At 40.6% G+C, this 15,591-nt stretch overlaps 1 protein-coding gene across 3 annotated transcripts in view; it reads right to left on the bottom strand.

Annotated features, from left to right (window-relative positions):
- Positions 1-611: 611 nt before the first annotated feature.
- LOC121554727 (protocadherin-7) overlaps positions 612-15,591 on the bottom strand; it is a 193,151-nt gene continuing 178,171 nt past the window's right edge. For 2 of the 3 annotated variants that reach the window (XM_041868451.2, XM_041868452.2), the window contains exon 3: positions 612-5,109. In XM_041868451.2, the coding sequence (XP_041724385.1) occupies positions 4,634-5,109 (476 nt within the window). In that variant the 3' untranslated portion in view covers positions 612-4,633. Of the gene's footprint in view, positions 5,110-6,318; positions 6,338-15,591 lie in introns of all 3 variants that reach the window. The other variant, XM_045211884.1, reaches the window with a different exon arrangement.

Genomic DNA, 15,591 nt, shown 5'->3' with positions numbered 1-15,591 from the left:
CACTGAGCATAAACCCCCCTGAACATATAACACAGCTATGTTGCAAACATTTTTTATCACACCACTCTCTTATGTTGGAAAGCACCCTTGTGGGAGTTGAGAGAAAAAGTTTTCCAAATTATTGAACTTTGGAGATGTAACTTTACGGTGCATTATAGTTTTCTATTAAGACGCCATTGGTGCTGGGGTTGGTGGAATGGTGCTAATCAGAGCGTAGGGAACTGAGCGGAATGGTTCCCTAATTACCTGGCCTGTGATCGCCTCATACATCACCCAGATATATGAGCCAGATAGCACACATACACACACAAACACACACACACACACACACACACAAGCACACACACACACACACACAGATGGGCACACACTGGCAGACACAGACCAACAGACCCACACACACACACAAAAGGTCAGTGTTTCACTCTATTATAACTTTACACTTTTCCCTTGAGGTTATGTATGTATTTTTGATGGGCTAGCAGTGCAGTAGCGTGTATACAGTATGTAACAAAAAATATAATAATAATAATATGAATGATATGTAGTGGTTGATTATTGGCTTGTGTGAAACCATACTAATTCAAACCAATTAAAGAGTGTATACCATATAGTTTTACCATGTTATATTTTAATTTCTGCACAGACAAAAATGACAAGCAATGTATTTACAGAAACCTGTACAAAAGCAGATTACATTATGTAAAATATTTCATAAATAGAAGTGGGCTTGCGTTCAATACATTTTGCCATGTTCAGCTAAGCTGCGTGCATAGTGAATCATAATAAACGATGATAATCTGTTTCTTCAATTTCCATATCAACATCCAAGTCGCAGGACAAATAGTTTATGGTTAATATTACACATCTCATCACAGACTGTGAATGCTCAACGACGAATAGAAGAGAGAGCTGACTAAACATACACCTCAGGTAGCAAAAATAGTATACTTTTTTTTTGTTACCAAACTTGACAGTCATCTGTGGATTACCAGGTCAAGGAAAGACCATTTAATTTTCTCCCTGTTTCTTTTCTATCAGTTAATATTGTACATTCAGAAGTAAGCACAGGTAGCATATTGCATGTTTGAGTAAAGAGTTAATCAAAAAAGATAATATATAACACTTATCGCCCTCTATTTCACTTTCTCTGTCTTTCTAGAAACAGACACGCAATTTCCTTTATGTTCACTGAAAGTACTGTATAACACAACGAGAACCTACTACACAACTTCTCTATTGTTTCCAGTGAATTTTTGTAATGTATGTGTTGTAAATGTGTGTTTGTGAGTGTGTATTAGGGGTTGCTGTACATCCTGAGGTGTGTATTCTGTCAGCATCTCTACCTTAAAACTTTTTTTTTACTCCTCACTTCCTTGTTCAACCTCTACATTAGCATTTCTAGGCTTCCTCACATCCTGAACAGTCAAATGTCTCTCAGTTTTTCTTCTACCAGCCTCAACGTGTTCAATCCGGAAGAGTGTTTCATGCACACAAGGTTGTTGCACTGAACATGTACATCAGCAGAACACCATAGGATAATAATTGTTCCATTATATCGTCATTATTACTAGTATTAAGCAGTACAAAAAGTAGTAATTTGGTTATGAAACCACACTGTGCCAGGAATGGATATTCATCCCTTGAACAGTCCACATCAAGACCACATCAAGACTCATCAAATAGCCACTCTGTATCAATGTACCACGCTGTATCTACTGTATCAGGCTTACTGACATTTGACTGGTCACATCCCGAGAAGCCAGAAAGTCATTGGATTTTTCCTCTATCGTATAATAATCTTCAGGTGTTATTTAAAATTGGACCAACTCCACTACTTTTAGAAAGCATGTCAGCATAATTGGTTTTGTACCATTCCAAACCAACATTGAATCATACCAATTGGTATAAAAAAGGCACAATTGCATATTTTGCATTCACTCTAAAGGTTTGTATTTTTTAAATTTTTCTTTTTTACAGAAGCACTCTAAATATACAAAGTGTCAACAGAAAATATGACAAAAAAAGGAAATACTTAATGATGATCATTTCCATGGTTCTGACTGTTATTGTATATCAAATAGAAAAAAGAAAGAGGGAAAAATGGGATGGAAATACCATGCCGGTACAAAGTTGCAAATCGTCTTACTGTACTATGTGTCAGACATTACAGGTGAGCAACCTTGAACCTAATCTATGTTATCACAGGGTTTGTTCAGTGGAATGGGGAACGTTGTGGAAATTTGTCTGACAGGAACAAAACAAACAATCAAATAAATATGGAAAGTTAAAGAAATGTGCTAAATAAACGTACATTTCTTCCTCCTCAAACTGATATACTAAGTCATACTACATGGCTAATGTCAGTTTAGGTATAATGAAAGCAAGCAACAAGATGGACCTCCATGTTCACAGGGTAAGGATTTTTTTGTATATATATATTTTTTTCATTTTTTTTATCCTTCTGAGTAAGTAAATTCCTTTTAAACATGCAATAAAAAGTACATATTTATGTATACAGTTTATAAGCATAGGAACACTTATTCGAACGACAAGTAGTACTTACAGACTACAGATTGGTGGACTGCCAAAAAGCAGTCCATTTTGAACCAAAGGGTTAGCTAACATACAAAAGGGTTTCCATTGCATCTGATATTCATCTGATATTATTTTGATCGGTTATGGTGGCAAGACCTTGTGCCTACTCACCAGTGAAAAAGTCTACTTGCGATGGGTAAGGAGGCACAATGTCTTCATATTGTGTGTGTGTGTTTCTGTGTGTATATGTGGTTGTCCAAAATAGTTTGCCTACATGTCGCACCCTTGCTCAATTCAACCTACGCTCTCAATTACATTTACATATATGCAGGTATTTAAAGCAACTTCTAGTAGTATTGTAGTTTCTCCCTGGATAAATTATGTATCCATGTACCTTCATGCCAGTTTGTTGTTTCCTATGCTTTGGTTTCTCTTTCCTACTAAATTGTAAGATGCTAAACTGATGTCTTTTTCCCACGCCTCTTTGTAACTGTACATCAATAGGTATTTTCGATTGTAATTCATTGAGCTAATTCTTGCTCAAAGATGTCTGTCTGTGCCATATGAATATGTACTTCCGCCATTAGTGACATCTCCATTTATGGGTAGGTAGACATGGACCTTGTTAGAGTACTATGCTTACCATTATGTGATAGAGAGTGTGTTCATGTCAGTGTTGTGTACACTATGGTATTTATTGCTCATTCTAGCTCACACACTAGCACAAAATAAGATTAATGGTAAAACTTCACCACATAGCTTTCCTCGACCAGCTCAACCTACCTTATTATGAATACTTTTACATACCCAGCACTTTTCTCAACTAACTCACCTCAACTCTACCCATGACATGTTAGCTGTGTGTTGATTTGTGTGAATTTGTGTCTGCTTGTCTGTGTGGGCAACTTTAATCTGAATCGGAATCAATATATGCACAACCACGTACAAACATATTACGCAATTCAAGCAAAGACCAGCAACCAGTTCAGATTGGTCATGGCTCTAGATGGAAACTTGCATCTCCAAGTTTTTTTTTTTTGTCTTCAACTCTCAGGCTATCCAAAGATAGAGAAAGAGAGATAGAGAAGGGGAAAGTGAGCTTTAAAGCATGGGTCTGAATCGATGTATATGTACAATGTTCACTTCTATAAGTGTCTATGAAAGAGACAAAGAGAGTATATGCACACTGGTAAATAAGCATACTTCGACATTAGTTCATCATTCACCCTGTGGGTCAGGACTCCTGTGGCTTGGACATTGCCAACCACATTGACTCCATTTAGTCCATTTGTCAATGATATTCTCCTATGAATGAGGCGATACACACAGTCTCATCCACAGGACAGAAAGTTAAAGCTTAGTCTTTCCCAACTGTTAACGACGATGCCATGCTAGTAGCCTTCGCAGTTTGTTGTAGTTTGGTTGTGTTTTGGTCTCTTTTTGAATGAAAATGCAACATTTAATCATAAGCTGTTGAAATGCAGAATCCAGAGTGGGTAGCACGTGACGTGATACATGACACATTACTGTATGTAGGCTATATGATGCTTGCATCAAGGTGGGAGTGTCACTAAGTCCCCAAAAGGCATGACATCAGTCCTCTGTCACATGTCTCATTGTCACACTCAAACTAATCTACAGGTACAGTTATAGAAAAAGAAGGGAAAATAAAGAAAGGTCCTCTTTTGTACAGTACAGTCTTTGCGAGGTGGGGTCAGGGAGAGATAATGCATGCACGTTTTATGGAAATGAGTTGGTCAGGCAGCAGTAATGTTCCCATTGGCAGGCCAGCAGCAGTTATCCAATATCTCACTTTGAGTCCCACCAATAGCCCCACCCTCTTCTTCCGCAGGATATGGTCAGAATCTGAATTCTAAAAGGGATTATGTTTGTATCCACGTAGCTTTTAGCATTGTTTCGTGTTGTTGTTGTTGTTGTCTTGGAGAGGGGTTATCCTTGGACCTTTCCTGCTCAGCCAAGGTCAGTTTGGTAGAGTAAAAAGTGTCTTTAGTTGTTGTTGTCGTGGTAACCTACTATATTCTTGATGTTTGTTGGTAGAACTATGCGTACCATGGCGCTAGCTCCCCCGCCCCCCTCACAGGTAGACCTCCCGGCGGGTAAGCGTGCCACATGGTGAGGGCTTGTACTCCCCGGTGGGGGCCAGAGGGATCTCCTCAATGGGGTGACCCACCACCCCCTCCTCAACCCCCGGCGGGCTGAAACTGGGCGAGCCGAAGGCCTCGTAGGAGGACGAGGAGGAGGCTATCTTCTTGTTGAGCAGGTTGCGGTTGCGGTCATTGCCCAGCATCACGTGGGAGGAGGGGTCTCCGTTGGACATGGCGGCCAGGGCTTCCTGACTGCCAGGATGCTGCTGCTGCTGCTCGGGAGGGCTGCTGCCGCTACCGCCGCCGGTCATGAAGGTGGAAAGCTTTGGTTGTTGGGTGGTGGTCGTCTTAGGCCGTCGCTCAGGCGACATGCGCACAGGCATCCAGCAGGAGTCAGAGTGGCCGTACTCATCGCATTCCCGGGTGCACTTGCCTGTCATGGCTACGTCGGGCAAGGGCCGGGTGTCTGAAGGGAAGAGAAAGAGAAGAGAGAAGGGTCGTTAGTGAATGTGTTCCGTTTCCCCCAAGTGGGATATAGCTAGATATTATTAATAGAAATTCTAAATCTTAAAACTTGTTGTTAGGTTATGGTATGTGACACATTACATTTGTTAACAGGAAGTGTATTTGTCTGCCATTAGATGCGATAGTTTGTACATCTCAACGTTGATAATTGGATGACAAAAAAAATATCAAATTAAGTTTGGTTGCCATGGTTATTGGGCGCCTAATGTAAGCATTATGCTTTCAATTGTATCATTGGCAAAAGTATTCAGATTTAATTGATACAATTGCTTTTGCTTTCATGCAAAACACACACCACATGAACAAAACAAACAAAATCTAAGTTAAAAAAGAACACTGCACCGAACGACGACAACACCTCAAACTGAAAACATTGAGTAATAGCTGAAATAATGTCATGCTTCAAAATGTGGGGAAGGGGCAAATTGTGTTGCTCCTAAACCATTGTCTAATGATGTGTAATGCTATCTACTCTGTATGTAGGTGTATGCTGCTGTACTGTATGTGGACATGTATGTTAAAGAGAGTGTGATAACAAGCTCTATATAAGCCAATTGAGTGTGATAACAAGCTCTATATAAGCCAATTTCTTATTTAGAGATAGACATAGAGTCACGGTCTGACCTACTGTAGGTAGCCTGCTAGTCAATCACATATAATACTACGGGCCTTAATCATTTACCAGACAGATGAAGGAAAGATAAGATTACCTACAGTACATGTAATTTGTTCTGAAATATACATTGTATGCATTGAACGCAACACTAAAAATATCACTGCAACTAGTGTACAATGAATATCACCAATAGAGCTACTATTATGCCACAACTGCTACCGCTACTATTAATCATTAGTATTGTTACTTACTGATTTCTTGCACAAAAACAGATCAATCAATTAACAGACGAGCGACAGAAACTATATATCTTATGCGACAGAACAATCCACCTCACAAGCTGAGTTCTAAGTTAAAGCTAGACGTTAAAAGCTGTCAGTGCCAGTGTTACAGTAAATAGATGCCATGTTAGATGTGGTCTGCCAATGACCAGAAAGATGCGAGGTATGAAAAAAAAACAAGCAAGAGGGGGTGAAGTGCAAAGCTAGAAAGCATGCTGCCCTGCCCTTAAACATTTATTTTACCATGGCTTACTTTTAATGCTCTTTTTCTCCTGTAAAAGAAGAATAGAATAAAATCACTGGTTGTGCTTGGCATTTTAGGCACTTTCAAAATATACTGTATGAGAAATTCTCCACTGCATTGAATGAGACTACAATTCAGTATAAAACAAGGAATTAATGAAACTAATCAAAGATACAGTTAGAGTAATTATAACTCGTTTTTCAACCACTCCACAAATTTCTTGTTAACAAACTATAATTTTGGCAAGTCGGTTAGGACATCTACTTTGTGCATGACAAGTAATTTTTCCAACAATTGTTTACAGACAGATTATTTCACTTATAATTCACTGTATCACAATTCCAGTGGGTCAGAAGTTTACATACACGAAGTTGACTGTGCCTTTAAACAGCTTGGAAAATTGCAGAAAATTATGTCATGGCTTTAGAAGCTTCTGATAGGCTAATTGACATCATTCAATTGGAGGTGTACCTGTGGATGTATTTCAAGGCCTACCTTCAAACTCAGTGCCTCTTTGTTTGACATCATGGGAAAATCAAAAGAAATCAGCCAAGACCTCAGAAAACAATTTCTAGACCTCCACAGGTCTGGTTCATCCTTGGGAGCAATTTTCAAACGCCTGAAGGTACCACGTTCATCTGTACAAACAATAGTATGCAAGTATAAACACCATGGGACCATGCAGCCGTCATTCCGCTCAGGAAGGAGACGCGTTCTGTCTCCTAGAGATGAACGTACTTTGGTGTGAAAAGTGCAAATCAATCCCAGAACAACAGCAAAGGACCTTGTGAAGTTGCTGGAGGAATTAGGTACAAAAGTATCTATATCCACAGTAAAACGAGTCCTATATCAACATAACCTGAAAGGCCGCTCAGCAAGGAAGAAACCACTGCTCCAAAACCGCCATAAAAAAGCCAGACTACGGTTTGTAACTGCACATGGGGACAAAAGGTGCACTTTTTGGAGAAATGTCCTCTGGTCTGATGAAACAAAAATTGAACTGTTTGGCATAATGACCATCGTTATGTTTGGAGGAAAAAGGGGGTCCTTGCAAGCCAAAGAACACCATCCCAACCGTGAAGCACGGGGGTGGCAGCATCATGCTGTGGGGGTGCTTTGCTGCACGTCATGATGCTTTACTAGCGTGCTCGCACACGCTTTTTCAGTTCTGCCCACAAATGTTCAATAGGATTGAGGTCAGGGCTTTGTATTGTCCACTCCAATACCTTGACTTTGTTGTCCTTAAGCCATTTTGCCACAACGTTGGAAGTATGCTTGGGGTCATTGTCCATTTGGAAGACCCATTTGCGACCAAGCTTTAACTTCCTGACTGATGTCTTGAGATGTTGCTTCAATATATCCACATAATTATACTTCCTCATGATGCCATCTATTTTGTGAAGTGCACCATTCCCTCCTGCAGCAAAGCACCCCCACAACATGATGCTGCCACCCCCGTGATTCATGGTTGGGATGGTGTTCTTCAGCTTGCTAGGACCCCCTTTTTCCTCCAAACATAACGATGGTCATTATGCCAAACAGTTCAGGCTTTTTTTTGGCGGTTTTGGAGCAGTGGCTTCTTGCTTTCAGAGCGGCCTTTCAGGTTATGTCGATATAGGACTCGTTTTACTATGGATATAGATACTTTTTACCTGTTTCCTCCAGCATCTTCACAAGGTCCTTTGCTGTTGTTCTGGGATTGATTTGCACTTTTCACACCAAAGTACGTTCATCTCTAGGAGACAGAATGCGTCTCCTTCCTGAGTGGTATGGCGGCTGCGTGATCCCATGGTGTTTATACTTGCGTACTATTGTTTGTACACATGAACGTGGTACCTTCAGGCGTTTGGAAATTACTCCCAAGGTTGAACCAGGCTTGTGGAGGTCTCAAAAAAAATATGAGGTCTTGGCTGATTTCTTTTGATGTCAAGCAAAGAGGCACTGAGTTTGAAGGTAGGCCTTGAAATACATCCACAGGTACACCTCCAATTGACTCAAATTATGTCAATTAGCCTATCAGAAGCTTCTAAAGCCATGACATAATTTTCTGCAATTTTCCAAGCTGTTTAAAGGCACAGTCAACTTAGTGTATGTAACCTTCTGACCCACTGGAATTGTGATACAGTGAATTATAAGTGAAATAATCTGTCCGTAAACAATTGTTGAAAAAATGACTTGCCAAAACTATAGTTTGTTAACAAGAAATGTGTGGAGTGGTTGAAAAACTAGTTTTAATGACTCCAATCTTAGTGTATGTAAATTTCCGACTTCAACTGTATAGTGTGGACTCATGAATCAAGACTTACAGTGGGGAAAAAAAGTATTTAGTCAGCCACCAATTGTGCAAGTTCTCCCACTTAAAAAGATGAGAGAGGCCTGTAATTTTCATCATAGGTACACGTCAACTATGACAGACAAATTGAGGAAAAAAAATCCAGAAAATCACATTGTAGGATTTTTTATGAATTTATTTGCAAATTATGGTGGAAAATAAGTATTTGGTCACCTACAAACAAGCAAGATTTCTGGCTCTCACAGACCTGTAACTTCTTCTTTAAGAGGCTCCTCTGTCCTCCACTCGTTACCTGTATTAATGGCACCTGTTTGAACTTGTTATCAGTATAAAAGACACCTGTCCACAACCTCAAACAGTCACACTCCAAACTCCACTATGGCCAAGACCAAAGAGCTGTCAAAGGACACCAGAAACAAAATTGTAGACCTGCACCAGGCTGGGAAGACTGAATCTGCAATAGGTAAGCAGCTTGGTTTGAAGAAATCAACTGTGGGAGCAATTATTAGGAAATGGAAGACATACAAGACCACTGATAATCTCCCTCGATCTGGGGCTCCACGCAAGATCTCACCCCGTGGGGTCAAAATGATCACAAGAATGGTGAGCAAAAATCCCACAACCACACGGGGGGACCTAGTGAATGACCTGCAGAGAGCTGGGACCAAAGTAACAAAGCCTACCATCAGTAACACACTACGGCGCCAGGGACTCAAATCCTGCAGTGCAAGACGTGTCCCCCTGCTTAAGCCAGTACATGTCCAGGCCCGTCTGAAGTTTGCTAGAGTGCATTTGGATGATCCAGAAGAGGATTGGGAGAATGTCATATGGTCAGATGAACCAAAATAGTAAAAACTCAACTCGTCGTGTTTGGAGGACAAAGAATGCTGAGTTGCATCCAAAGAACACCATACCTACTGTGAAGCATGGGGGTGGAAACATCATGCTTTGGGGCTGTTTTTCTGCAAAGGGACCAGGACGACTGATCTGTGTAAAGGAAAGAATGAATGGGGCCATGTATCGTGAGATTTTGAGTGAAAACCTCCTTCCATCAGCAAGGGCATTGAAGATGAAACGTCGCTGGGTCTTTCAGCATGACAATGATCCCAAACACACCGCCCGGGCAACGAAGGAGTGGCTTCGTAAGAAGCATTTCAAGGTCCTGGAGTGGCCTAGCCAGTCTCCAGATCTCAACCCCATAGAAAATCTTTGGAGGGAGTTGAAAGTCTGTGTTGCCCAGCGACAGCCCCAAAACATCACTGCTCTAGAGGAGATCTGCATGGAGGAATGGGCCAAAATACCAGCAACAGTGTGTGAAAACCTTGTGAAGACTTACAGAAAACGTTTGACCTGTGTCATTGCCAACAAAGAGTATATAACAAAGTATTGAGAAACTTTTGTTATTGACCAAATACTTATTTTCCACCATAATTTGCAAATAAATGCATTAAAAATCCTACAATGTGATTTTCTGGATTTTTTTCCCTCAATTTGTCTGTCATAGTTGACGTGTACCTATGATGAAAATTACAGGCCTCTCTCATCTTTTTAAGTGGGAGAACTTGCACAATTGGTGGCTGACTAAATACTTTTTTTCCCCACTGTATATAGATAGAGATAGAAATAAACAAAACGATAGAGAGAAGAGAGGGAGAAAGAATGAGAGCAATATAGTTCTGTTGATTGGAATGTTTGATCCATAATGAATTGCTTGTCTGGGTAGAATGCTTCTTATATAATCTACATATTGTATCAAATACATCATGAGTGCCATTCCTCTGTGTCTGTGAGTCCCTTGCCTTTTCCCAACTGAAATTAATATCAGTACAAAAAATCACTTGTAGCCGTGGATCGTAACAAATCCATATGCAGTCAGTGCTAAGGTAGTAGCTACAGAACATGTAGACCTAGACAAGAATTGAACACATATTCAAGACATTTGGTGGGTTATCCATGGCATTTGTGAACCATAGAAAATAGAAATTCCAGCCATAAATACACTAAACAATTTGAATGGAGTCATGGCAACCACTGTTTATTGCTAACATGCCAGACATTAAAAGTGAAATAAAAGCCGTAGAATGGATGTAGAAAGGCAAAGAAAGAAGAAAGAAAGAAAGAAAGAAAGAAAGAAAGAAAGAAAGAAAGAAAGAAAGAAAGAAAGAAAGAAAGAAAGAAAGAAAGAAAGAAAGAAAGAAAGAAAGAAAGAAAATAAGTAAGATATCTCCTTTTTTCCCCAGAGTAACGCTTGATGGTTGAGCATTCAGGTAGATAAAACCAGAGATCACATATCTGTCTGAGCAAAGAGACACCTTTCCTTGGATGAATCGCCCTGATTGGCTCTTCCACCCAGCATGGCCTACAATTGAGCCATCAAGGTATTAGTCATGAGCTGCTACCCACACCCGGCCCTCTCGCTCCTGAGTGTCGGAGCTCGTCTGATCGCCCTACTCACCCTCTCGCCCCAATCATACTCCCAGCACCTCGGAGAGAAAGGAGAGGGGGGAAGTGGAGGCCCTCTCGCTTTGCTAAGGTCTCATTGGTATACTGTCCTGCCTACAGCTAGCACCTCCACTGCCCTCAGTGAGAGATAGGCCTCCACACAGGGCTAGGCTGCCTTCTAATGAGAACTGCTACAGTATATATCATATCATGCCGCCTATAGTGATGTTTCTCACAGGGAAAATATCTAGCAAATTTTCTAATTTTAACAGCTGAGGTGCTAATGCTGATGCTATTGTGGTCAAAATCCTTTCCAACTCACTTTTTGTTTTTAACAGACATACAGAAACTATTATAAAAATACAAGATGTGATGATTCTAAGCTAAACTAAGGTTTATATGCATGCTGTGATATTTCTCACATATTTCTCCTGTTGTATTACAAGTTGGTCACAAGCAGGAGAAATTAAAAACAAACCATTGCAGTCTCTGTACGTGCACTGAATGTTTTTGATCAGAAACCGTCCACTGGGAACAAACTGGTTGAATCAACATTGTTTCAACGCAATTTGTCAACGTATTGTGACGTGGAATCTACGTGGAAAATACATTGGATTTCAAAAAGGTTATCAATGTAAACTGTTGTTTTGAGGGTGAAATTTCACAGAGAGGATTATGGTAACTAATTTTCAACATACACTACCAGTCAAAGGTTTTAGAACAAATAGTCATTCAGGGTTTTTCTTTATTTTTACTATTTTCTACATTGTAGAATAATAGTGAAGACATAAAAACTATGAAATAACAAATATGGACTCATGTAGTAACCAAAAAAGTGTTAAACATATCAAAATATATTTTATTTTTGAGATTCTTCGAATAGTCACCCTTTGCCTTGATGACAGTTTTGCAAACTCTTGGCATTCTCTGAACAAGCTTCACATGGAATGCTTTTCCAACAGTCTTGAAGGATTTCCCACATATACTGAGCAATTGTTGGCTGCTTTTCCTTCACTCTGCGGTCCGACTCATCCCAAACCATCTCAATTTGGTTGAAATCGGGGGATTGTGGAGGCCAGGTCATCTGATGCAGCACTCCATCACTCTCCTTATTGGTAAAATAGCCCTTACACAGCCTGGAGGTGTGTTGGGTCATTGTCCTGCTGAAAAACAAATGATAGTCCCACTAAGCCCAAACCAGATGGGATGGCATTTCGCTGCAGAATGCTGTGGTAGCCATGCTGGTTAAGTGTGCCTTGAATTCTAAATAAATCACAGACAGTGTCACCAGCAAAGCACCCCCACACCATAACACCTCCTACTCCATGCTTTATGGTGGGAAATACACATGCAGCGATCATCCGTTCACCCACACCCCGTCTCACAAAGACACGGTGGTTGGAACCAAAAATCTCCAATTTGGACTCCAGACCAAAGGACAAATGTCCACCGGTCTAATGTCCATTGCTCGTGTTTCTTGGCCCAAGCAAGTCTCTTCTTCTTCTTGGTGTCCTTTAGTAGTGGTTTCTTTGCAGCAATTCGACCATGAAGGCCTGATATGTCTGTTACTTGAACTCTGTGAAGCATTTATTTGGGCTGCAATTTCTGAGGCTGGTAACTTTAACCACTACGGGATCGGTGTCCTGTATACAGGACAGTTGAGCTAACGTGCGCTAATGTGATTAGCATGACTGTTGTAAGTAACAGCAAACGTTCCAGGACATAGACATTTCTTATATGGGCAGAAAGCTTAAATTCTTGTTAATCTAACTGCACTGTCCAATTTACAGTAGCTATTACAGTGAAAAAATACCATGCTATTGTTTGAGGAGAGTGCACAACAAGAAAAAACCTATCACGGCAACTGGTTTGATACATTCACCTCTGAAGGTAAATAATGTACTTACATTCAGTAATATTGCTCTGATTTGTCATGCTAAGGGTCCCAAGAAAAAATATAGCATAGTTTTGTTTGATAAAATCAATTTAAATATTCAAATGTAGGAACTGGGTTCTATAGTTTAAACCTCTGCTGTCTTTGGCTCCACACCCACCCCGCCAGGCCATCTAGATGTGTGAAATTTAGTGTATAAGCTAATGATCCATCATGTATGACTTTCCTGGGAGTGTGTAAACTTACATTTTGTATTACCATATAATTTCTGTATTTTCTCTATAGTTATGTACTTGAAAATGTATCAATTGACCAATTCGGCACATTTGGGCAGACTTGATACAAAATAGTCCAGTATTGCAATGCTTCACTGGATCAGTCTAAAACTCTGCATGCACCTAAACTGCAATAATATATTGTGGCCTTTCTCTTGCATTTCAAAGATTATCTTTTACCAGATCTAATGTGTTTTATTATCCTACATTAATTTCAAATTTCCACAAACTTCATAGTGTTTCCTTTCAAATGGTATCAATAATATGCATATCTTTGCTTCAGGTCCTGAGCTACAGGCAGTTAGATTTGGGTATGTCATTTTAGGCTAAAATTATTCTCACTTTAACAGTTGAGATAATGGGACAATTCTCAACCCTGGGCGGCTGAGAAGGAAAAAGATGTCTCCCCTTCCGAGCCATATTTCGTGCTGGCTCCGTGGCATCTTAATATACACAGAAATGCTGTCTGAACCTAGTCCATCTGTAAACAAGCGGGTCTGATCTGCTGGCTAATATGTTCACCTGCCTGGGGACTGCAGACGGAAATTAGCTGTTGGCTAAATCTGGTACAACACATCTTTTCTCAAGTGTACTGAGACTTATGTTTTGTTGTTCATTGTCCCTGTTCAAATAAACTTAATAATACTAATTCAGTATACTGTAATATAATAAATGCAAACATGGATATTTCATGAAGAAAGAGAGTGTTAATATAGTGTATGGTGAAGTGCTCTTGGTAACAGCAGAGAAAAGATGATTACTCCATAGCAGCATGTTCTATTGGCTCCAGAGCCCAGCTAAATATGAAGAGGTTTCACAGTTTGATAATGAATTAGGCCGGAAGATCAAAGCCAGGAGGAGAAAGCTTCTCTATGTAGTGCAGGACACTTTTCCCTCTCTCCCCTTGCTCCACAATGTTGAAAGCCCCTACTTCCCTAGGGCTGTCCATTGACATGCCCTTAAATCATACTAGTCGTCGTAACCAAAACCGTCAAACAAGCACTTAAAACAAGGCTCTGTGACCAAAAGGTATAAAGAGTCATAATAATTTTATTTCACCATCTTTTGTCTTATTAGCGACAACATTCCAGAGGATGTGAGCGGTGCTATATTTGGTGTGGCCCTCCTAGTTACACACACACAAAAAAAGTAGAATTTGATTTTTCCTGTTGGGGTTTAATTTTTTTTGATTATCACATTGTGCTAGGGAGCATTCTATTTTTAGACAAAGGTCATTGGAAGGGTAAGGTTCCTACTGAGTTAGTGTGAGTAAATGAGTCAGACTTATGACTCGGAATTATAGAGATAAATTGTAACAGCCTACTGAGGAAGGAGGCCATATTGTTGGGCACAGGGAGAAAACTATGGTACTGTATGACTCAACAATGCTAATTTATGTGTATTCACAAACAATAATTCAGGAAAACACCCACTTCAGGAATAAAAGGCTATAAGAAGGAAGTAGAAAATTGTGTACAACATAAATGCCTAAGAGCAGGCTGGATCTTTGTCCTTTCACAAGCGCTCCTCAAGCCCACTCCCATAATAACAAAACAAGTGGGTCATTTCCAACTGTCAAAGCATTGCCACAACCTTAGAGCTCCAGAGCTCCATACCAAGGCCGATCCAAGGTTTCTTCCACAGGGCAGGAGACTACCACTGTGACATAGAATACCAGACCAGGGTGAGCCGGAAACAGTGGCTGTGCCTGCCATGGGCCCAGCTAGCTAACCACTGTCACTCTAACCCAAAGGGCTTTCAGCCAAGTGGGTCTGTATATAATGCCTACTGTCTCCAGCCCTCAGTCCCTTTCAATGGACTCAAAAGAGGCTTCCACTTCGGAGGTATAGACTGGTGGACGGGTGGTGGTGGTAGGGGCGGCTGAGAAGGGAAAAGATGTCTCCCCCCCTTTCTTTGAGTTAATTACACATGGACAAAAGTCAATGCAGCCACCGTGAAGGCTACCCGCTGCTACATCGCTGGTGGGAAGATATTTCTGTCTCTCACTGTTTGTGTGTGTGTGTGTGAGCGTGCACGTGTGCACGTGCATGCACGTGTGTGTGTCTTAAAGCTGGACTGCTGAAAGTGGGCCAGTGGCGGCACTGAGCCAGGCTTTACTTTGCTGGCTTTCCTCAATGCCTGTATCAGCTGACGGGCTAAAGTACTGCTGGCTAATTCAAAATGCCTTTGCTGCAGAGGCACAATAGCTACTAGATATGGGGTCTTACTGCGGACTACTCACTGAGATGTTGCAGAGTATGAAGTTGACGGATATATGGTGTGTGTGTGTTTGTGTGTGTCTAGAAGATTGGGTGTGCCTCTGCAAGTGAGTGTGTTTACGCCAGTATGTGTGTGTGTTTACATCAACACAGCATGTC

Source organism: Coregonus clupeaformis, chromosome 39 (assembly GCF_020615455.1).
Source record: "Coregonus clupeaformis isolate EN_2021a chromosome 39, ASM2061545v1, whole genome shotgun sequence".
Lineage (NCBI taxonomy): Eukaryota > Metazoa > Chordata > Actinopteri > Salmoniformes > Salmonidae > Coregonus > Coregonus clupeaformis.
The sequence above is the reverse complement of the archived record's forward strand: the minus strand, read 5'-3'. Positions and strand labels throughout refer to the sequence as shown.